The sequence below is a fragment of the Perissodus microlepis genome, chromosome 13, assembly GCF_051167445.1.
Source record: "Perissodus microlepis isolate ML-2025 ecotype Zambia chromosome 13, ASM5116744v1, whole genome shotgun sequence".
Classification (NCBI taxonomy): Eukaryota; Metazoa; Chordata; class Actinopteri; order Cichliformes; family Cichlidae; genus Perissodus; species Perissodus microlepis.
This window is the reverse complement of record NC_140473.1, coordinates 19,894,137-19,916,120: the sequence shown is the minus strand read 5'-3', so window position 1 is coordinate 19,916,120 and position 21,984 is coordinate 19,894,137. Positions and strand designations below refer to the sequence as shown.

Genomic DNA, 21,984 nt, shown 5'->3' with positions numbered 1-21,984 from the left:
CCAGTGAACTTTGTTTGTATTTGGAAACAGATGCTTTATTTCAGCAAAACCAAATCATAACAAAACAAAAATAGACTCTTAGTTACAATATAGAACATGCTAGCCGTGCATCACAGACAGTCGTGGTTACTGTACTTCCTGTACTCTGCTGAAACAAATACTGTACAGAACTCTGCTATAATAAATTTTACAAAAAAAACTAATTAGGATTTTCACATTATGCTTGAAAACAACTTAAAGTAACATGTTTTCATAAATACTGCAAATGAGTTTCACATAACCCCTGAGTGTGTGAAGGGGGTGAAAGCTATCAGTAACACTGTTAGATCCTTAGTCCATGTGGGTACACTTAATTCCTCATGCACTGTATGTGAGAATTATTTCAGAAGGAAAACAAATCTATGATTTAAACACAATGTCTGCAGCATGAAAGATTTCCTGCAGAAATGAAAGCTGTAGATGATTAAGTACGTTGTAAAGAAATAGTCCTGGTATGTGGGAAATTTTTCATGTCAGGGGGGGTTTGTTCACTTAAAGCACTATATATCATTAGAGCAGAGGATTTATGATCTTCCCCAGCATAAAGATGGAGTTAGAATTTCCTTCTATAACAGAAAAAAAGAACGGCCTGTTAATGGACAGCTTCAGAGGGACGCCTTCTTCCTGTGTCTGGTCCTGAGGTTCTGCTCCTTCCTCTGACATCTCAAACAGCACTTTGTTGATGGCCTAAGAGGAGACATGAAAGTCTATTAATGTCTCATAAATATACGGTGAGTGATTTTTATATTATGACAAGCTGACTACTCAGGCTAACCTTATCTATGGTGAAGGGTTTGGTGTTGCTGAGTTGGCTGAACTCGGCCTCGGAGCCGAACAGTTTGGCCTCGATTTCAGGATTCGTGGTAGTCAGCAGGTCACGCAAATCAGTCACAGAGGACATGGAGAACTTGGGGAGTGACAGCTCCAGGAGACTGGAAGAGGGAGACAGAGTTTATATTGAGTGTGTTTTGTTGTTTTTGTTGTTTTTAATTTTAACAGTATTGGACCTGAACTTAAAAATCCATAGCTTTTTTTTCCCCTCCTATTTTGATCTTTTAGGTTAAAAACCGCATATAGGCACTACGTTTCTGTTCAAAAAAAGAACAACAGTTCAGGTCAAAGTTTATTCTAAGTCTAGTACTAGTAAAGTTCAATAATCACCCTTCCTGAAGGTTTTGGTGCCAGTCAGAAATGACGTATGTGCGCAGCTTTGACTCCACATCACCGAGTTTAACCCCCTCATGAGGCAAGACCAACAACATGTAGGAGCGTTTGCTCAGAGACAGCTTCACAATGGTGCATTGCCGCATCTTCAAAATAAAAGAACAAAAATATTAGAGTCAGGTCGCTATGACTTTAACAAGCTAAATCCACCAACTTGTTATTAATCTTTGTTTCTTAAATACAAAGATTTACCTTATCGTTGAAGTAGTGATACTGACCCGTGTGGGTCATCAGTGGAGCCATTACTGTAGTTGTTTGATCCACATGAAACTCCTTCAAGGTTGTTTCCTCTGGTTGGAAAGCTTTCTTCCAGTTTCCTAAAGAGACAAAACCAAACACAGATTCGAATTTTCTATATACGATAAAGATATTTTTAATTTGAGAGATTTAAGCAAAAGTCTGAGGAAAGAAAATGCTCCATGATGAAAAGGCTGAGACTGGGGCCCACCGATATCTCTGTGGTACAATCAGCATTGTTATTTGTGAAGTTTGGCAACTGGATCAATGCACATAAAGCTGTCACTGGTAATTAGAATCACAATTAATAGAACTGCAAAAAGTTATATATTTATAGATTAGTGCCATACATAATGTACCGGGGTTGACAAGCTGGTGTAGGCTGCAGAAAGCTAGTTTGAACTTTTAATTGTGAATTCTAATCTACGTACTTTGTATAATCAACTTAACAGAGACAGACCTTGGAAGTTGAAGGAGGTGATGAACAGAAGGTTACTGGTGGCATTCAGATCTTTGAAGATGTCCTTCACCTTCCTATCTGACGTCATCTCCACAAAGCTGTTGACCAGCTGCTCTGCTTCCTGAGGTTTGGAGAAGTCCACACCTCGGATAAACGACGTGTCTGACAAGTCCTGTGTGCCTTGAATAAAGTCCTCGGACAGCTGAGCATCCTGGCGAGTGAAGGCCCAAACCTGGGTAGTGATTTCATCTTTGGGTCCATCGTCCACAAGAGAATTAATGCCCTGCAAGGTCTTAAGAACTTTGTGTCCATCCATTAAGGACACGCAGTCCGCTCCATCAGTATCCCTACTCAGGCCTAGTAGAAGCTGGATAGAAAGAAATGAAAATGAGGTTGTTTACTTCTTTGTAGAGTGAAAGTACAAGACATAATCAAATAATCAGATGGATGGTCAGACAGATAGCCTAGGCTCAGCAGGTTCTACTTCAACAGTGACAACAAAAGTAAATAAATACCTGGAATGAACCTGCTGTCTTCTTGGAGGCTCCCAGGTAGAAGGTGACCAGGGATCCAAAGGTGTTGACTGGAGATAAGAGCGTGTTAGTGCTGTGCTGCTTGCTGCTGAGAGCCTGGTACATCCTCAGGCCCAGAGCATTTAATAGCCCTGCCAAAACCGCTGTCCTCTCTGTGATGTTTTGCCTCTGTACATCGACTTTTGATGGATCCCTGTGGTCTGGTGTCAAGACTTCATTGTCAAGGGGAGCCACAGGAAGTGTCTCCAGAGGCTTAACTGTGGGGGCCTGCAGGGTCTCACAGGTGACATTCTCGGCAGCAAAAAGATAGAAGGGGTGAACATAGACTCGGTTGGCTTGGCTTCCTGAGAGGCAGCAGTATAGTAGGAGGACCAGAAGAGGTGACCAGAGTCTCTGCATTTTACCTTTGGTTGGAAGTTACCCTAAAATAGTTGTCTCTGTTGGTGGGGGAGACACATATTTAGTTAGTTCAACCTCAATCACCTCAAGTATAACTGACCATTTTCTGTATCAGCCGGGTTAGGAGAGCGCGGAGTTTGACGTCTTCTGGGAATGTTACATGACTTTTTCGACAGCTTTCATCACAAATCAGGCTCAATCTGGTTTTCAGCTTGTATATGATTGGCTGGCAGGAACACTGGCCGCAGATCCTGCATGTCAGAGATTGATTGAATTCTTTGTGCGCTTTCTCTCCTGCTGGTCAGTGAGTGAGAGCAGACATTACCCTCGGCAACAGAGGTCACATAGATAATGAAGACGTGTGTGTGTGTGTGTGTATTTGCATATGTTCACTGACCCAAATAAGATGGGAAACTTTGTATCCTATAAAAATTTATCTTGCAACGACAGGTACAAACTTAGTGTGCTTAAAATAAATAAAACAACTTATTTATATTTTGTTACTAACTTATTTGTGTGTTTACATGACAATTCTATATATATATATATATATATATAAAAAAAGTATATAAAAAAAACCAAAACACATAGAATGAAAGAATCAATAGAAGTACAAAACAAACTTTCACAGCTGCATAAATGCATAATTTATTTTATAGGGCCAATTTTACTGGACAGTTTTCTAAAGTCAAGTGACAATTTTCATTAATTCTTTCAAGGATTAGTCTACAAAGCTGTGAAGCAGAGTGACTTTGGTAAGTGCTCTCTTATGCAAAAATAGGACTTTATCCTTTGACTTGAACATGCATAAGTGTGGACTGATGAACTCTTAGAAGCGGTAAGCAAACACTAGATTTTCATCGATTAGGACATGTACCACAGGACATGGCCTTGGTCCCTGATCAATAAAACCAGTGCACTCGATGTTCCTATACACAACTAACCTATTGTGTACCTGCTTACCCTATTACAGAGGTGGTGAAAAAATGGGCTACTTCACGACTTATGTTATGAGGTTCAGAAATGTGAATAGTTTTCTTGAAAATCTATTTTTCATAAAATCTCTTTCTGTATATATAAATTCTCAGAAACAAATTTCAATTTAATTTCAATTTCAAACATTCTTGCTTTTCAACACATTTAGTTTTTAATTCAGCAAAGCACTCTGGAAAAAAAAAATCCCTCCTCATCTTTAACAGTTCAAACTACCACACAATCAAAAAGCAATTACTGAAATAAAGAAAAAAAAATTCTCTTACCAGATGGGTCTGCTGTTGTCGCTGGTGAATGAGGTGCTAAGTGAGGTCCTGACTCCTCTGCACTCTTACTTTAACCCACCCGGCCAGCTGTGTGCTCCCACTCTAGTTACTGATTAACCAAAGTACCATTGAGTCAGTCAGGGGCTCTCCTGTCATGACTCACATCCTGCTTTGTACAGACAGCGCTTGAGATATAGATAAATAGGTTTGAGAGTAGGTTTGGGAGACTACCCAGTGCCCTTTTATATAATGACTTTAGGAGAATGGTGCAAGAAAATCCTGAATGGGGTGAAAAGGAGAGCTCAGCTTCTATAAAGAATTGGGAAAAGGAGGGATAAACAGTCTTGTTTCAGTTTGCCACCTTTCCAGGGTGATTCACTGAAAAGTCACCATATTGCACATGTATTTATTTGTATGGGGGGATATTGTGTTCTGTATTGATTACGTATGTTCTTTGGAGTTTTTGCTCAACCTAGACGTCAAAGAGGAATTGAGGAAACAAGTTTCATTCAACCCTTTTAAGATTTTCTTGCTTTTTCTTTTTACCATAATGGATCATATGTCTCACATTATTCATTCCATATAATGCACATTTCCTTTTTAGTGTACTTTTAAAATAACACTCACTAAGCCAGGTTAACAGAGAGACTCTGCGGACATCTGTGTAAGATTTTAATCAGTCTTGAGGGTGTTATCATTGGAACAAGAACTATAAAATAACCCCACCTGTTCTGGGAAAAAAGCAAACACTTTTCAAATGTTCAAATAGCTCTTTATGAGACAATGCGTATCATATTTTTTTATCTTAAAATTATTATCTGTGACTACAGTACAGAAAATCCGTCACACTCACACCTGATTCAACAGGACAGGGCACACTAGATTTTCTCAGCGGAGAGAACCATCATCAGGTCAAGTGTTTTACACTCCTGCTTTTATCTTTAGCAAACACTGTTACAGCGTTAATGGGATAAGAAATTTTATTTGACCTTTCACTTCATGTAATGTTTATAACAGTGCGAAGGATTGTTCTTTTATTTGTCACTAATCTCAGACTAATACAGTATGTCTTTTCTAATATCACAGTCTCTGCAATTGTCCTTTAAAATATCTAATAACTTTCAGTTCCATTCAGATATTTTTTTTAAATAGTGCCTCAAGATGCTTTAAGCTACAACAATAGAAAGAAAATCCCAATAATCAGATGAACCTCTGTGAGCAAGCACTTGGCAACAGTAGGAACGAAAAACGTCTTTCTAACAGGCAGAAACAGACTCAAGGAGGTGCAGCCATCTGCTGCAACCAGTTGGGGGTGAGGAGAAAGAGAAGAGACTCAAGAGAGACAGGACACGCTATGGGAGACAAAGCCAGAGCTAAATAATGACACATGGAGAGTGAAAAGGGAGTAGAGAAGAAATGCTCAGTGCATCATGGCAGCCTAGGCCTATTGCGACATAACTATGGATGGTCTAACAATAAGCTTTATTGTAAAGGAAAGTTTGGACTCTAATCTTATGGTAGAGAGGGTGTCTGCCTCCTGAATCTGAACTGGAAGCTGGTTCCACAGCCGAGGGGCCTGAAAGCTGAAACTCTAGATCCACGAGTAAGCCAGCAGTCTGGGAGCAAAATGCTCTGTGAGGATAATATGATAATAAGATATGATGTGTCTTGATTATTGAAGACTTTGTATATGAGAGGGAGGATATTAAATTAAATTCTGAATTTAACATGGAGCCAATGAAAAGAAGCCAGTGAGCTAGAAATTTGAGCTCTCTTTCTAGTCCCTGTCAGTGCTCTTGCCGCAGAATTTTGGGTTAACTGGAGGTATTGTGTTTTGTTTTTTTTTCATGGCACAACCAATAATAATGAATTACAAACATCAAGCCTAGAAGTAATAAACCCATTAACTAGTTTTTCAGCATTACACTCAGGCAGTAATGGCAGAAATCAGTCCCATATATTTGTTTAATGTGGATGTTAAATGACTTATCCTGACCAAAATACACACACACACACACACACACACACACACACACACACACACACACACACACACACACACACACACACACAACATACATATATATGTGCACACACTTACTGTATATAGTATGTGATGTGTTTTTTATTTGAATCTTCAAATGCAATTTAACTTAAGTAACTCCATGCCCTCCTGGGTTTTAAATGCACCTTACAACAGACATGCATCAACACTACACATGAGTGGGCGGAGGAGTTGGCCGTCCGATTGGGGTCTGAAATGTGGGGCCTCCCTGCTGCTGCGGAGTCGGGGCGGTCTGCTTCTCTCCACCCCAGGGAAGAGGGTAACACCACCTGGGTCTGGGTGCACTTTCCCCCTCTAGGGGCAAGGGTACCCAGACCTGGGGTATAGAGTACGCTTGGGGAGTGTGATTGTGATGTACAGTGTCTATTTATGTCTGTCTCCACGTTGGGTGAGTGCTGACTATTTGCATATGAGAGCATGAGGGTGGGAATGGATTTTTGTATCTGTGTGTGCCTGTTTGTTTGTGTCTATATGTCAGGTCGGGTATCAGACGCCACCTCTCTAGGGTCATCTCAGGCCCTCCATTGTATGGAGGCCTATCTCCCCCCACCACTCCCCCTGCCAGTGGCAGACAACCTCAGTCATCGGTGCATTGGTGGTTCTTGGTGTCTGGGGATGGGCGTCCAGGTACGCACTGGCTCACTCCTGGTGGCTGCTTGTCGGGGCCTGGAGCCTGGGGCTCGCTCAGGCCCCTTCGGGGGGTGGGGTGCCCTCGGCCTCTGGGCCTGGGGCTCGGTCACTCTGGCACAGCTGGCTGCCGGCGGAGCTCACGGGCACGTCACTGCAACCCCCCCTGGCTTCTGCTCCGCGGCTGCTGAGTGACCCCTCATCTGGGGCTCTCCTCAGCTCTTTCCAGGAGAGTGGCATGGTTGCCCGTTGGTCTTCCTTGGACTCTTGTTCTCTGGATATCTGGAGCCTGGATCTCCTCCATACCTGCTTCATGCCCTGGAGGACAGGGCTATGCCCCCCCACACCCTCTAGCAGATCATTACATGAAGGAACCTTTTAAATACAAGTCCACCCTTTTTGGCTCCTACCTCAAAGCACACTGTGCGCTGTCGATCCTACGTGCTGCACAATAATATTCAATATTTAGTATTTACTGTTATATTCACATATATTATCATGATGATGTTGTTTATTATATTGCTCTCTTTCTTTTTGCTTGTTTTCTCTTTTTCTTTCTCAACAGGTGATCCAGGTGATTGATATATGTATTTTTTGTCTGTTAGTTTTTGTTTTTTGCCCTTTATCACTGTTCCTCTTCCCCGCTGTTTTTCTTTCCCTACCTCTTTCTTTCTCCCTTTTCTTTCCCCCAGTCATGTCTGTCCCATGTGTAGTAAGTGAAAATAAAATAAAATAAATAAAATAAAATAAACAATAAAAACAAAGGTGAATCAAATAGACCAATACGGCAAGGCTGGGATGGTCCATTTGGTAAAGTAAATTTGTTGGGCATCTTTCTTTGCCTTTAGACAATAATAATTCTGATGGCAAAAGAACCAAACGGGACAGGCAAAAAAAAAAGCAAAAAAAAAAAAAAGCAATTTAACTTTAATCTATTAAACCCTGCTTAAAATTCTCATTTTTCAATTCATTTTAAAATTCTCAGTGAAAAACCCCTCCAGATTTACTCAGCTCCTTCCCTAGAATCCAAATGTGAAAATAGTTACACCTTTATAACAGTTATTCAGCAAACACTGATGTTATTGAAGTTGATATTAGAAAAAAACTCAGCTTTATTATCAAGTTCCTGAAACTCTCATGTATATCTTAAGCAAATACATTAAAACATATCCTAAAACTAGACTGAAAAATATTTGCACACCTTTTATTATAATTAAACAAGTGTGTGGTTCTCATGGACAGGATTAATGGGTAATCTCACTAAACATTTGGTGATATCAGTAATTTTGTAGGTGCTAAAACAAAGTGTCTGAGTCGGCTGCTGAGTATATAAGCTGCAATGCTCAGTACCTCTGACAAATTGGAAGGTGAACGAATACAAACATGTGGACTCTCTTGTTCCTTTGTGGTGTGCTCATCACACATCAGGTGCAAGGTACTTTCCATTCGTTTCTTATCATGCTTTTTTTCTTTTTGGATTTTCAAGAAAATTTGTTATTTTGTCATTTGATATTTTCAACAACATTTTGCAATTTGATGGCGCTGCTGCGGTGCTGCATTTGTAGTCTGAAATTGATGTTATCTTTATGTCATTATCCATCAGGTGTAGATCGTGGCGACGCTGCTCGTTATTGGTGGACTACAGCAGATTATTGGGAAACTTCAGGAGATTATGGGGAAACTACACCAGGTTATTCAGGTAAAAGGAAAGATATATGGGACTGTCTTTGTCTGCCTTTGTCTGTCTTAATATTGTTCATTTAATCGCTGTGGTCAACAGTTTACATCAAATAACAGTCATGAACAAAACAGAGTATTAGAGAGATTTTTTTAAAATGGACATGAAAGCTAAATGTATAAAGGCTAATTTACACACTGAAACAGTTAATTTACACAAACCGACATAAATGTAACAGTGTAGCTGGAATTAAGAAACAAGTGCTACATGTTAAAGTTTTTAAAACATGTTTAGCGCCATCTTTTTCAGTACAGAACCTGAGTTGGTTGGTTGCAATCAACTGACTTACATTAGTTCATATAGCTAACTAATAACAGAACCAGCTAAAAATCTCTTTTGTTGTAAACTGGTTGGATGTACTTGGGAAGAGAAAGATTATTTTATTGAATAAAAACCACTGATAGCATCGGCTGATTCTGACTCCAGCTAGTAGATCCAGTGAACCACCTGTCACCTGACTCAAACAGGTTCTCCTCCACACTGGTCTCATTTATGAAGTGCTTTAGAAACCCGAACATTACGGCTAACAGCTAGATTTCCCTGTGTCAGTGCAGCTAGCTAAACAGCTAAGAGCCACTTACTGCTAAAGGTAATGAGACAACACCTACATACAATTTTTTTTCAATGCACCCGTTGCTGATGCAACAAATGCAAATTGTGCAATACATTCATGATTCTGGGCCAATTTGTTTTCTTTAGAATTTGTATATATGACACATGCATATAAAGTTTATAAATAATATTATAGTTCTGGATATCTGTTTATGCTGTAGCAGTTACAATCTTATACATTCAAACAACTAAAATGTTAAACTGACTGTCCACAAAACTTATTGTTAATTGATTAGCTTTTTAACATTTATTTAATAGATTTTTTTTTAATGATTCTGTGTTACTTCAGGATGTGGTGATTACCTGTATGGCAGCAGTGGCAGTTTTTACAGCCCCAACTATCCAAACCTGTACCCAGACAATTCTGACTGTATATGGTACATCAGACCAGGCAATCAAATTATTCAGCTGGAGCTGTCAGATGTAAAGTAAGCAAATGTTTTTCCATACCTAGGATGAGTGTGATCACTCTTTACTTTGGTTGTATTATGGTGACTTTTAATTCAAAGTTGTGTTCTTGTTTTGTGTTAATCACAGCACTGAGTGTGGATATGATTATGTTTACGTCTATGATGGCTCCAGTACTGGAAACCGGCTTCTGGGAAAGACATGTAACAACACCAAAAACAACACTTTCTATTCCACCGGTTATTATTTGACTGTGCGCTTCAGGAGTGATAGCAGTGTAAGAAACACAGGATTTCGTGCTTCTTACAGAGTTGTGTGTAAGTCACACCTGTTATGATACCTTTATAAATAAAGTTAGGTACCATGTCTCCAGTTTATTTATGGATTTTATTGTCAGTGAAAGAAAACAAACAAGCAAAAAAGAAGTAAAAATCATAATCTTGAGATTTTAATTAATGGGATTTTTTTTGTCTTTTTTGTCTATCCTCCTTGAAGCTGGAGGTTCCTGCATTCACAACTGTGGTTACCAGGTTGGATATTGCTCTTGCTCTTCGAGCTGTGTTTACAGAGGGGACTGTTGCTATGACTACGAAGGTAAGCAATGCTGAAAAGTACCAAAACGCATTTATTCAGGGCCTGTATTTAATGACAATTTGCGCAACTTGTACTTTATTTTGTGGAACGAGGTATACAAACTAAATACGATAAATAATTCATGAATAAGAAAATATAGTACCCAAATATTTGAAAACAGCATGATCAGAGTATGTTTCTTTTTCTTCTTTCCTGACCCAACGTGCCTGTTATGATACACACAAACATAAAAGAAACTAGATCTTAAAATCTTTATCCCACAGATCACTGCGCATCCACAACAGTAACAGATATGCCAGAAACAGCAGCAACAACAGGTAAATAAAAAGAATTAAGTAAAGATGCTGTTTAAAAAAAAATTAGATTAAAAGCTATAAATAAATGTTGTCTTCCAGATCTGTACTCATGTCTTTACAACTGTGGCGCACACCTGGGAAGCTGTTCCTGTACTAGCTCTTGTGAATACTACGGCAACTGTTGTCATGACTACTACTGTAAGTATTCTGTCCTTCAAAGCTCAGCAGAAGGAGGCGCTGCTCACTATGATCACACTTTCCAATGAAAATAATTTTTTCTTGCACTACAGGTGTGCTGCCACACTTCCAACAGTCTCACACTTACACAGCCTATTAAACAGTCACGTTTATTCAAAAACAAAGGGGTGGGGTGGGGGTGGGGGGGGTGGAGCCAAAGATAAACTGTTGAGTTTTAATCTGTATGATTTGCTCCTTTGTTTCAGCTTACTGCCCAAGCACAGCAGATCCAGTCACAGGTATAAAAGTCTGTATGGGGAAACATTTTTAAAGCAGCAGCTCAGTAAAAGCCATCTCATAGATTTTTTTAAATACTGTATCTCTCTCTGTTTTCAAGATCAGCCATCATGTCGTTACAACTGTGGCACGCACCTGGGAAGCTGTTCATGCAGAAGCTCTTGTCAATATAATGGTGACTGTTGCTATGACTACTATGGTAAGTGGCAAGTCTTACAGATCAACGTTGTTAACCGTCTCTGCAGCCATCTCTTGCAGGAGCAAACAGTCTGTCAGATTCCAGTGTAATGGTCAGATCAGCCGTAATGTCTCTTTTCAGAAATTATGACCCTTGCATAATGGGTCATAATGCACAAACCTTGTTATTAGCAGCTTTATCCACTGACCCATACTTGCTTGTGTCTGTGTGTGCATCCTGGTAGATCTGCTTTTCCTTCTGCAGAATGATATACTTGGTAGTTGCAATTTGGTAGAAGACAAACAAACAAACAAAAAAAACCCAACAACAACAACCAACCGCTTACTTGTTTTTGCTCATCTGAACTTGGGTTGCAGTGGCAACAAGCTAATGCAAGATATTCCAGACATCCTTCTCCCCAGCCTCAATTTCCAATTCCTCCTGGGGGATCCTGAATCCAGGCCTTATTAGAAATATAATCTTTGCAACACATTCCCTGGGGTCTCCTCCAAGTTCAGCGTGCCCAGAACACCTCTGAAGACAGGCAACTAGGAGTGATCCAAACCAGATCAGAATCACCTCAACAGGCTCATTTTGACATGTTGGGGAAAAGAAAGTCCCTGCATGAAACTGCTCAAAACAAGGTTTTACAATATTTCTTTGACAAACCTGGTCCTGATTTCTGAACAGAGACATTCCCATTTTAGTGCTTTACGCACCAACAACACAATTACCATTTAGTTCTATTATATACTGTATAAGAGAAGGGAGACATCTGCACAGTGGACATCTCCAAAACTGAACAACTTCAACCAAACAATCCATATAAATAAATGGCACTCCAGGCTGGAGGGAAAATTTGTGTTTGTAATTTTAAAGCTGCCCCCATCAGACTGCAAAGCAACAATTTTTGTTATATTTTTTGGGGAGTGTGGGAATTATGTATCTATGTTTTATTTAGAAAACCTGTTCTTCTTTCTGTCAAATAGATTACTGCTCATCAACCACTACGTGGCCTGACGTTACAGGTGCAAACCCTTACTTAATTTTTAAAAAATCAATAGTTTGATATTTAATGATTTGCCTGTAGTCTTATGTCCCCATGTGTTTTCTAGCTCAGCCTTCGTGTCGATACAACTGTGGCTGGAGCATGGGAAGCTGCTCCTGCTCAAGCTCTTGTGAATACTATGGAAATTGCTGTTATGACTACTACTGTAAGTGTTCAGCCCATCAAATTCATTAGTGCTCATATTAACATAATGTGAATAAGCGGTTTGTTAAACAAGCACATTAAATAAGTAAGAAAAGGTTAAACTGGCAAAAAGTCAAAATATTTTCTTTCCTCTGTCATGTAGCATACTGCCAATGGTCTACTGACATGCCCACTACCATGCCTGTTACAGGTATGACAATCTCTCAACAGACTGAATGACAAAAAAAATTAAACATACCAATTATTCAAACACACTATTACTCCCCACAGAACAGCCTTCATGTCAATACAACTGTGGCTGGAACATCGGAAACTGCTCCTGCTCAAGCTCTTGTGAATACTATGGAAATTGCTGCAATGACTACTACTGTAAGTAAAGCTCAGACGAGAATGTCACTGCAAATGGTGATCACAGTTCCTGCTCAACAGTATAGTGTATGGCTATAAAATTCACTGTATTTGCTGTATTATTTAAATCAACTTACGATGATGCCCATAAAATAAGTAAATTCCTGACAGTAAGTAAGTTGATCTAATGTTGTAATTATTTTCTTCACTTCTTCTAGATTACTGCCAGTCTCCTGACTTTACCACAGGTACGAAAACCTCAGTGACCTCGAGTAAAACCAGAAACTGTTAATGCCTCTGGCGAGAAAGCTTACTGAAATGATTTCTGTGTCCCTCAGCTCAACCCTCTTGTCGATACAACTGTGGCAGTTACATGGGAAGCTGTTCCTGCTCAAGCTCATGTGAATACTATGGAAACTGTTGTTATGACTACTACTGTGGGTATCTCGTCAAGCAATCTCAACATACATTGATTGCAATATTACCTAAAAAGAAAGTATCTAAAACCTTCATTTCTCCCTTTAAACAGCCTACTGCTTAGTCTCAACTAGGGAGCCAACAGGTAGGGTCCTCGATGTGCAGAATTAGTCTGGAGCAGTTTTGGTCATTGCAGTGACACTTGTGCTATTTTATTAACATTCAACAGGGTCATGTGGAGGCAATCTGTTTGGCTCTGGCACCTTCTCTAGCCCTAACTATCCCAGCTACTATCATGACAATGCCTACTGCATGTGGCAACTAAGAGCTGCATACGACCAAAGAATCTTCCTGCAATTCACATTCCTACAGTAAGTAAATAGAAAAATGAGCAGCATCGTTATGTGAGGCACAGATGGATCAATCATGTGAAGACAGAAGTTACATGTAGATCTTCTTTTTTTTAAATCTAGATCTATGTTTCAACTTTTAAGCTAATTTCTAATTTATGGCTTTTATTGTGTTTAAAAAAAACACAGGCTGGAAAACTGCTGTTCCTGCGACTACATTGAAATCTATGATGGGCCATATGTTTATTCACCATTTTTGGGCAAAGTCTGCAACAACAGTCTGAGCACTTTCTTCTCCACTTCCAACTATATGACTGTGGTCTTCCGGACTGACGGTTCTATGGTTGGTCGAGGTTTCAACGCCGAGTTCACGAGCTCTTTGACACCAAGCTCAGGTACGCTTATTAGGAAGTAAAAGTCGGGCTATTTTGGCCTCTGCTTCTTTGATTATATCTTTTTTCTTTTTTAAAACATCATGCACATCTGTACCATTTTTCATACTGTAAAAAGTGGCTGAATAATAATTCAATAAGAACCAAAATGTGGGACCGACAAACCCTAAAAAAAATTCAAGCTGCTGTACCAATCTTGTTAACAACATGCTGTCAGGTCGAGTGGACTGCTCCTCAGACAACATGAACATCGTGATTGAGAAGTCTTACTTGAACAGTTTGGGTTATGATGGTCACAGCCTGTACCTGAACGACCCACACTGCAGACCCCAGATTTCCTATTACAATGTGGTCTTCAGTTTTCCTCTCAACACTTGTGGCAACACAAGAGAGGTAGGAACCCCAAAACTTTCTAAAAACAACAAAAAACCCCATTAACAACAGTATTTTATAATTTTCAAAACAACTGATCTTCTTCCCTGAACAGTTTGAGAATGGCAAAATTGTGTACACAAACAGTCTTCGTGCCTACAACTCCAACTACGGCGAGATCACACGCCAGTCTAACTTTAAGCTAAACGTCAACTGCCGAATGGAGCAAGACTCGGTATCTCAGATTTTATACGAGGTCCGTGAACTAGAGAATACCACCATAACGGGCACAGGCAGATACAATACCAGCATGGTTTTCTACCAATCCAGCAGCTTCTACTATCAGGTGTGTTTGGGCAGTAAAGGTTTGACTAGAGAGAAAACTCCTATCGTTACAGTTATATGATGCTGATAATTTTCTTTCACGCTCAGGTGACTCAACTTCCATATGAGATAACACTAAACCAGAACTTGTATATTGAAATCGATATGAGGAGAGGTGACAGCAGTCTGGTCCTCTTTATTGACACCTGTGTAGCATCACCATCAGCCTTTGATTTCCAGTCAAGACCCTACTACTTGGTTCGCAATGGGTAAGATAATGAGTGCCCTCCACGGGTCAGATTAATTCGCCAACTACACTGGCTTTTTGTCCACAATAAGAACAAAGGGATTTGTGTTGTCAATACTAAAACTCCCAGTGAAAATAACTGAAAAAAAGTACAATATTTAATAAGCACTATAATTTAGTATACTTTTGAGATATCTGTAGCTTATACTCCAGCTATGCTTACTTTAAATATTAGGATTTCACAGATACAATTTAAAAGATACAATGATCTCATAAAAGGACATTATTTTAGAATAAATTAATTGTTCCACCACTTTATCTAAATAATGGTCTCTTTTTGTAAACAAAAAACAAACCAGTAATGCGTGTATTTTCCAGTAACATCTCTTTCTTTATCATTCTCAGTTGTCCAATAGATAACACCTACTATGCCTACACTACTGGCACCAGCCCGTTTGCTCGTTTCACATTTAAGGCCTTCCAGTTCTTGCGGGCCACAGAAGACGTGTACCTCCAGTGCAAGGTCCTAATATGTCCAGCCTCCGACTACAACTCCCGCTGCCGCCGCGGATGCACCAAGCGAGTGGCCAGAGACGTGGGGTCTGAACATGAGAGTGAAACTCTGGTTGTGGGTCCCATTCACCTCTTAGGTAAGTGCGACTTTGTACTTTGTTTTGAATTCTTGTGCTAGAAGAACAAAAAGTGAACAAAGTATCTTATGTTTTTTTAATTCTAGACCCTGAGAAAAAGGAAGATGCGACTGATGAGCAGAAAGAAACTTAAATCTTCTCTACCTCTCTCCCTCTTCTTCACGCCTTCACTCTAACACTGAATATTATCCACCCTTTCTTTTTTTTCTTTTTCTTGCATTACATGAATAAAGGCATCATCAAAAGACAATATGTGTTTTTGTTCATTATGTCAACTGTCATCGTCCTGTAATAAAAGGACAGTGGTTGATTTTTGTTCTTGAAAACAAAACAAACAAAAAAACAAAACAAAAAACAAGAAGACATACCACAACTCAGTTAGAAAACACTTTACTTATAAATTAGTTAGATTAATCCATCTCACAATGATTCACCATCCCAGAGGGATGTCACTGCCAGAAGGCTTAAACATTCACGATTACCTACGAACCTACGACACAATGAGAGAACATAAGGCAGTCATTACTGGATGCCCCCATTACTGGTAAGTAAGGTAACAAGGTGGTCCTAAAAACAGATAACTATGTTCTTCACACATGTTGCTAAGCAACAGACAACAGTACCCAAGACACAGGACAATCTCGCTAAAGGAGCAGTCTTAACTGCGGCACGGTTTTGCTCGACACTGAACATCTATCCAACCATTCAGAATACAATACTCAGTAAATATTCAGAAAAATCACTGGGATCAATATGATGAATTGGAAATCTCAGCGTGTGTAAACACAGAGGCTAAAACGTGGCAACCCAGTGCTATGTGGCCATTCTGAACGTGTTCACATGAGACACAAGACTTTGTAATTCTGTCCTAAACATGGAGATACTGGATATTAAAGTGACTTCATACAATATCGAAAGGTCAGAAAGTGACATGATGCAGTTAAAAGGGTCCACAAAACCCTTCTGACAAAGTAAGTGGAGCTACTAGGATGGATTTCAGGAAACGGCACTGTCTGGAGGAACTTCAAAACAACACAACTTCAAATATGGTCTAGGTTGACAACTTAGCTGGCTGACCAAAAACCAGTGATACACAGTTTGGCCAGATTTTACTCTCAATGCCATCTTTATAGTACAGCTGGCACTGATTCTTACGTTAGTTAGCAGCATTCATGTAGCAGAATTTTGGCAAAAAATCAAAAATAAATCATGGCTACCATAGAAAACTACAATGGCCAAACTTTTTTTCCTAAGGTTCTGGGTCTGTTGGTTACAATAAGAAGAGGCTAGTGTAACAATAAATCTATTCATCTTCGAAGTAACAGTCCTTTCTATCTACTCAAGAAAGTGACTATATCAGGCACTGCAAAGAAATTGTAAAAAATACACCAAGCACTGAAATAATTTCTACAAGGCGGCTTAACAAAGATACCTCAAGGCCAACAGTGTCACTCCTGAGTTAGTAATATTAGAGCAATACTTGGTTAAAGCTCCAGGAGTATTGAGAATTTATTTGTGTGGAGTTTCTTTCTTTTTTTTTTTTTTTTTACAACTTTCTAATTTTGGGAAAGGGACATGTTGTTAATGCAAATTTGATATTCTAGTAGACCTTCCCTCTTTCACTCTCTTGGCAAGCAAGCAACAATTATGCAGTACTGTGTTTACAGAGATTTCAGTGAATACAACACTGAACACTGGGCGCTGTCAGTGCTACCCCTCATCCTATAAGATGCATCTATAGCATCAATTTCAAGTTTTGAAACTTGACGTCTGACCTTGACCTTAAGGTCAACGTCACTGGGATGGGAGCTGGGATTTTTTGCAGGATACACCCAGGGTATCAATTTCAAAATCCTATGTTGCCTCATTCTTGCAGTGTTTCACCTGTTCCATTCCCAAATGCAACATTAAAAGATCATCTACAAGAAACTGCCAAATAGCTGAAAGTTACTCATTCAGCAGTCACTGGTTTTAACTTGTAGAAAAAATCTGATCTGTTTGCCTGTGGGGGAAGGTCCACTTTGAGCAAAGTTCCTTTTCTTTTTTATACCAAAGGAAAAAGAAGATTGAAACCAACGTGGTAAATTTAGTAGCCTTGAATAAAGTGTCTTACATTTCACTAAATAGTCAAGCTTTTTCCTGATCAATGACAGTAGGTGAATGTCACTGCAACTGCTGTTCACAAATAAATTCTCAACCTGTTAAAAACACTGACCATCCCTTTGTAATACACTTGAATGGGCACCTTTAACTATACAAAATTCATCTGAATGTTGCTATTTTCCTGTTTAAGTACAACTTTCAAAGACAAGGCTACATAAAGGCCAAATGAAAGATAAATAAATAATATTACTATAGAAATAATAAAACATAGGAGTCCATTAAAAGTTCTTTTAAAGTTTTCCTCATTCATCCATTACTTGTGTTGCCCGCGTGCAAAGTGGCAGGCAAAGTCGTACTTGCTCTTGCACTTGTGGCCGCAGATGTTGCACTGGAATGGGTTCTCGTAGCCATGGCAGCCCATGTGAATGGTGTAGAGGATGTTGTCAGGGAAGTAGATATCACAGTGCTGGCAGTGATGCAGCATGTGGGGGTCCTGAAGTGGGGCGGACAGGCCGGGAGCTGGCGTACTGGGCTGGCTGTTGGAGATACTAGGGGTGCTGGTGCGCCCACTGTGCTCGCTGCACGGTCCCGCTCCAGGACTGCAATTACTGTGGGGAGGAGCCCGGGGTTCTGGGGGGATTGGGGATGAGGAAGAAGCATGGGCCATATTGGCTGTCACAGCAACAGGAGCCGTGGCAGGGTGTGGCTGCTGGATGAGGAATGGCTTCTCATCAATGATAGACTCTGCTCCTGGAGACATCGAAGGCTGAGTCTGGGGCTGGGACTCTGAGGGGAGACTGGCCAACTGGCCTGCCAGAGTAGACAACTGGTTCAGGGGGTTATCCACGACCATATCATGGTGATGGTGATTTTGGTTTGCGGAGAGAGCATCCTCGCCTGCTCGACTTTGATTATCATAGGTTTCCTGACGTAAGTGGGGCAACTCATGGGAGAAGTCGTTCACATTGTCAGCCTTGTGCACCACCATAGAAGGGGGGCTGAAATTGATGAGGAGCCTGCGGCCATAGCCCAATGAACTGGCTTTTTTCTGTAAAACACTCAGCATCTTCTTATGGGACAGTGAGCGGGCGCCTTTCATTGGCAGGAGTTTGTGACGTCTCCGGCGATGGTGTGATAAGTTGCTACGATCGCTGCAGCGGAATGAGCACAGCTCACACTTGTAAGGCTTCTCGCCAGTGTGCGATCTCATGTGGGCCTCCAGGTGACGCTCGTAGGCCGAAGCAAATGGGCAGAGGTGGCAGCGGTGAGGTTTCTCTCCTGTTCAAAAGAAAACAAGCTGAGCACCGAAATCTCATCAGTGTTACCTCCTGGAGATTAGCCGTTTTAATCTTACCTGTGTGAATTCGAATGTGTTCAATGAGCCGTGCTGTGCCTCTGGTAGCATAGTTGCAGTAGCGGCACTTGAGCTTGCCATCATAGGTCCTCTCGAAACCATCTACCAGGATCCCTGAGTTGTCCTCCAATGACATGTCCACTGAGGGGTGATCCAGTCCATTCTGACTGCAGTCTGCTTATAGGAAAATGAAAAGGATTTTTGTACATAGACAATAAATAAATAAATAAATACATAAATACATACATAATAATAATAATAATAATAACTTCCTGACCCCTGCTTGCCTGCAGCAGTTGTGGCAGTTTTAGGGTTTGGGTTGGGGTAGGGGGTTAGGGTCTTGTATTGGACTTCTAGTGTCAACAGCATCTTGGCTTTGCAAGACTACTTACGTGAAATCAATTACTAATCCCTCATAGTTGTTTTACAGATTTTACATTGGTACTTGCTGAGTTTATATAATTTAAACTTCACCTGAATGGAACAACTCGTCCTTGTGCAGTAGGTTTAAAAAAAAACAAAAAAAAAAAACATCAAAATAATTCAACAAAATTACCTTGTCAGTTATACAGCACCATCTGGAAATGCAAAGATTTTGTTCTACATGGACAGTAACATCTACTGGTATTTTTTTTTTTTAATCTTTTGTGGTACCTGTCATATTTGCTCAAACTAGAAGTAAAAATTGAATTAGAAGAACATTTTTTTAATCTTTGTGATTTTCTTGTTAAAAAGTGTATGGAACTTTTCTTCCCATATTTTAACAAGGCCATACTTAACCATTTTTGATGCATCTGTTCAAAATTACAGATCAGGATTCACTTTTATGGTAAGAGAAATTTACAGGCTATTTCAAGTCAGTCGGTCATATAAAAAAAATCTTCAAAACTATTTAATAAATGAAGCTAAAATTTCACAGCAATAATTGTATATGTCCAATCCTTGAACCATAAGGTTTTTAGGCATATCTGAGATGGTCGAGCAGACGGCCTACGGGGATTTGAAATGGACTCATCCTGATTCAAACTGCACCACAAAGCACACAAAATTAATCGAGCGTTACAAACACAGCTTCTTGTTACCTGCTGGCAGCTCATCCGCCTCCTTGACGCCGCTGACAGAGCCTGATATCATGTTGACATGTTGAGTTTGCTGGCTCAGATACTCCTGAAAATCCTTCACAAAGTCCAGCGTGTCCGGTTTTTCCTCCCCCATCGAAAGAATGTACGAGTGATGCAAAGGTCCAACACTAAAAAGACGTTCAGACACGTGTTACTGACCAGCAAAGACGAAGACACGCGAGGTCGGAGGAACAATTTTCTGAATTGTTTAAGTAAAAGATTACAGGAAAACAACCAGATTTGAAAAAGTCAAAGCATGACCATCATCAGCTAGCGGATTTTAAAAGAAGCACACCCACCTCTTCAAAGCTAAAAAAGCGACTTAAATGTTTCGATGGGTTTGATCTGAAATTCTGTTTTGTGGTAATCCAGACACACAGACAGGATAACCCTGGGATAATATGATTGACAAGCAGGAAATCGCCGCTTTCCGACGTCTGCTCCGTCTGTCCTACACGGCGCTCCTCATCTTCGCGATGTTGTTACCAAAGCTACGCTACATTAGCCGAAAAGCTAACTTTAGCTTATCTTGAAGAAAGCATCTCTGTTAAAGAGCTACCCCGGATTTCTGATCATTATTTACGCTTAACTAGATCCTCAATAATACTGGAGCGATTAAATGTTTCCCTCTGTCGACAAACTAGTAATTATTCACACGAAAAAGAAGCCTGCTAAATCAAAACAATACCCATTTTACCGGGGTTAAAGTTCACTCTGTGTCCGTCCGCAAAAACCCTCCTGCCACAGCTACAGTGTAAAACGAGAGTTCCTACGAATAAAGCTCCAACAAACCCAGGAACGCGTGATATGTTAGTTACAGATACAAAAGACAAATACAAAGAAACTGGAGGTAGCTGAAGGCTTTTGCACAGTACTATAAAATCTTGTTTTAGATATCTTGATAGCTACTTAAAAATGCTTAGGATTTAAAAAAAAAATAAAAATCCTATAATTGTGTTGTTATTTCCCAGTACAGTTGTTATTCAAGCACACTGTCATGTTTATATGGATATGAAACACCCATCTCTTGCCATAAGCTAAAAAAAAGTTAAAAGATAGCCTGTCCATTCAAATCCATGTCAAAGCATATTTTCACATGTACATCTTGCAGTTATGTGCAAGAGGCAAATGAGGCACAGCAACTGCAATACTGTCAAAAGCTATCGACTCATTCATGTTTCATCACAATCAATAATTTACTAGTACGCGCCTAATGAAGATCACATTCCCCCATTTGTGTCAAAGTTGTAGAAGAACCACTGAAGAGAAGATAATAAATGACCAAAGTAGAGTGAGACCACTGTATCCTTTTACCATGTTGAAACTACTGTCAGACCATTAGTACTGCAGCAGTAATGTAAACCTGTTGCTGGTGAACCCTTTGTAACATGAGTTACTCAGTACTGTATTCTTTATAAGGAGTATGGTGTGTCTGTGAGTCACTTTAGAGAAGTAAGAGTATTTAAACACAATAATATAATGGTTTTTGATGTGCATTTGGTTGCATGTGCTATTGCCTGGAAACATGTAAATACAGTTTAACAATTTGGACACTAGGTGGTGCACATGCCTCAGTGGTGAAATAAGTTCTTTCCATTCTCATTTAACTGCATGCAGTTTGTAAACAAAAGTACTCCACGTGACGCAACATACAAAGCAAACACAGTAATCTTCATAAGTCCAGAGTTCATTTTATTCGCCATGTTTACGCAGATTACAGCTAAAAGCTGTACACAGGCACGGGAAGCTCAGTGTACAGTACCCTACAGTGTGCGTCAGCTCTCAGTCCCAGGGACAGCACGAACAGGACCAGCGGAAGACATGACAGTCGACCTCATCAGTTGAACCATGACCACCGGAGCAGCCAATTACATCACCTTCTAACAGCCTGTCCACACTAATGTTATTTTATTGCAATTTAATTATGCTCAGGTTTCCTCTGGGGCCTGA

The 21,984-nt window shown here is 40.0% G+C and overlaps 3 protein-coding genes across 4 annotated transcripts; 1 reads left to right on the top strand and 2 right to left on the bottom strand.

The window, feature by feature from the left end:
* agt (angiotensinogen) lies at positions 1 to 4,270 on the bottom strand. The gene is made up of 7 exons (XM_084947841.1): positions 4,152 to 4,270; positions 2,476 to 2,930; positions 1,961 to 2,327; positions 1,456 to 1,580; positions 1,201 to 1,349; positions 815 to 971; positions 1 to 726 (listed from the first exon to the last, which is right to left on the bottom strand). The coding sequence occupies exons 2-7, from the start codon at positions 2,890 to 2,892 to the stop codon at positions 550 to 552; spliced, it is 1,392 nt and encodes a 463-aa protein (XP_084803967.1). The 5' UTR covers positions 2,893 to 2,930; positions 4,152 to 4,270; the 3' UTR covers positions 1 to 549.
* Positions 4,271 to 10,901: 6,631 nt separating this feature from the next.
* Positions 10,902 to 15,706, top strand: cuzd1.1 (CUB and zona pellucida-like domains 1, tandem duplicate 1). Its single transcript, XM_084948975.1, has 16 exons — positions 10,902 to 10,967; positions 11,066 to 11,164; positions 12,133 to 12,171; positions 12,259 to 12,357; positions 12,499 to 12,546; positions 12,627 to 12,725; positions 12,923 to 12,952; positions 13,043 to 13,141; positions 13,234 to 13,266; positions 13,351 to 13,492; positions 13,661 to 13,866; positions 14,081 to 14,256; positions 14,351 to 14,581; positions 14,668 to 14,828; positions 15,212 to 15,456; positions 15,543 to 15,706. The coding sequence occupies exons 1-16, from the start codon at positions 10,913 to 10,915 to the stop codon at positions 15,587 to 15,589; spliced, it is 1,809 nt and encodes a 602-aa protein (XP_084805101.1). The 5' UTR covers positions 10,902 to 10,912; the 3' UTR covers positions 15,590 to 15,706.
* A 124-nt stretch (positions 15,707 to 15,830) lies between these two features.
* ikzf5 (IKAROS family zinc finger 5) lies at positions 15,831 to 20,787 on the bottom strand. Of its 2 annotated transcripts, none has more exons than XM_084948976.1 (4): positions 20,334 to 20,787; positions 19,996 to 20,162; positions 18,914 to 19,090; positions 15,831 to 18,837 (listed from the first exon to the last, which is right to left on the bottom strand). In XM_084948976.1, exons 2-4 carry the CDS (start codon positions 20,126 to 20,128, stop codon positions 17,873 to 17,875), a joined length of 1,275 nt encoding a protein of 424 aa, XP_084805102.1. In that variant the 5' UTR covers positions 20,129 to 20,162; positions 20,334 to 20,787; the 3' UTR covers positions 15,831 to 17,872. The 2 variants fall into 2 exon arrangements, with proteins under 2 accessions (XP_084805102.1, XP_084805103.1); XM_084948977.1 differs by having other exon boundaries at positions 18,914 to 19,087.
* Positions 20,788 to 21,984: the final 1,197 nt, after the last annotated feature.

Coding starts and splice junctions, on each gene's coding strand:
- agt (XM_084947841.1), bottom strand. CDS start 2,892: ATGCAGAGACTCTGGTCACCTCTTCTGGTCCTCCTACTATACTGCTGC. Junction 2,328..2,475: donor AGACAGCAGGTTCATTCCAG/GTATTTATTTAC, acceptor CTTTCTATCCAG/CTTCTACTAGGCCTGAGTAG. Junction 1,350..1,455: donor ATCACTACTTCAACGATAAG/GTAAATCTTTGT, acceptor TTTATTTTGAAG/ATGCGGCAATGCACCATTGT.
- cuzd1.1 (XM_084948975.1), top strand. CDS start 10,913: ATGATTTGCTCCTTTGTTTCAGCTTACTGCCCAAGCACAGCAGATCCA. Junction 10,968..11,065: donor CACAGCAGATCCAGTCACAG/GTATAAAAGTCT, acceptor TCTGTTTTCAAG/ATCAGCCATCATGTCGTTAC. Junction 15,457..15,542: donor GGGTCCCATTCACCTCTTAG/GTAAGTGCGACT, acceptor TTTTAATTCTAG/ACCCTGAGAAAAAGGAAGAT.
- ikzf5 (XM_084948976.1), bottom strand. CDS start 20,128: ATGGGGGAGGAAAAACCGGACACGCTGGACTTTGTGAAGGATTTTCAG. Junction 19,091..19,995: donor GGCGGATGAGCTGCCAGCAG/GTAACAAGAAGC, acceptor TTTTCCTATAAG/CAGACTGCAGTCAGAATGGA. Junction 18,838..18,913: donor ACACATTCGAATTCACACAG/GTAAGATTAAAA, acceptor TCTTTTGAACAG/GAGAGAAACCTCACCGCTGC.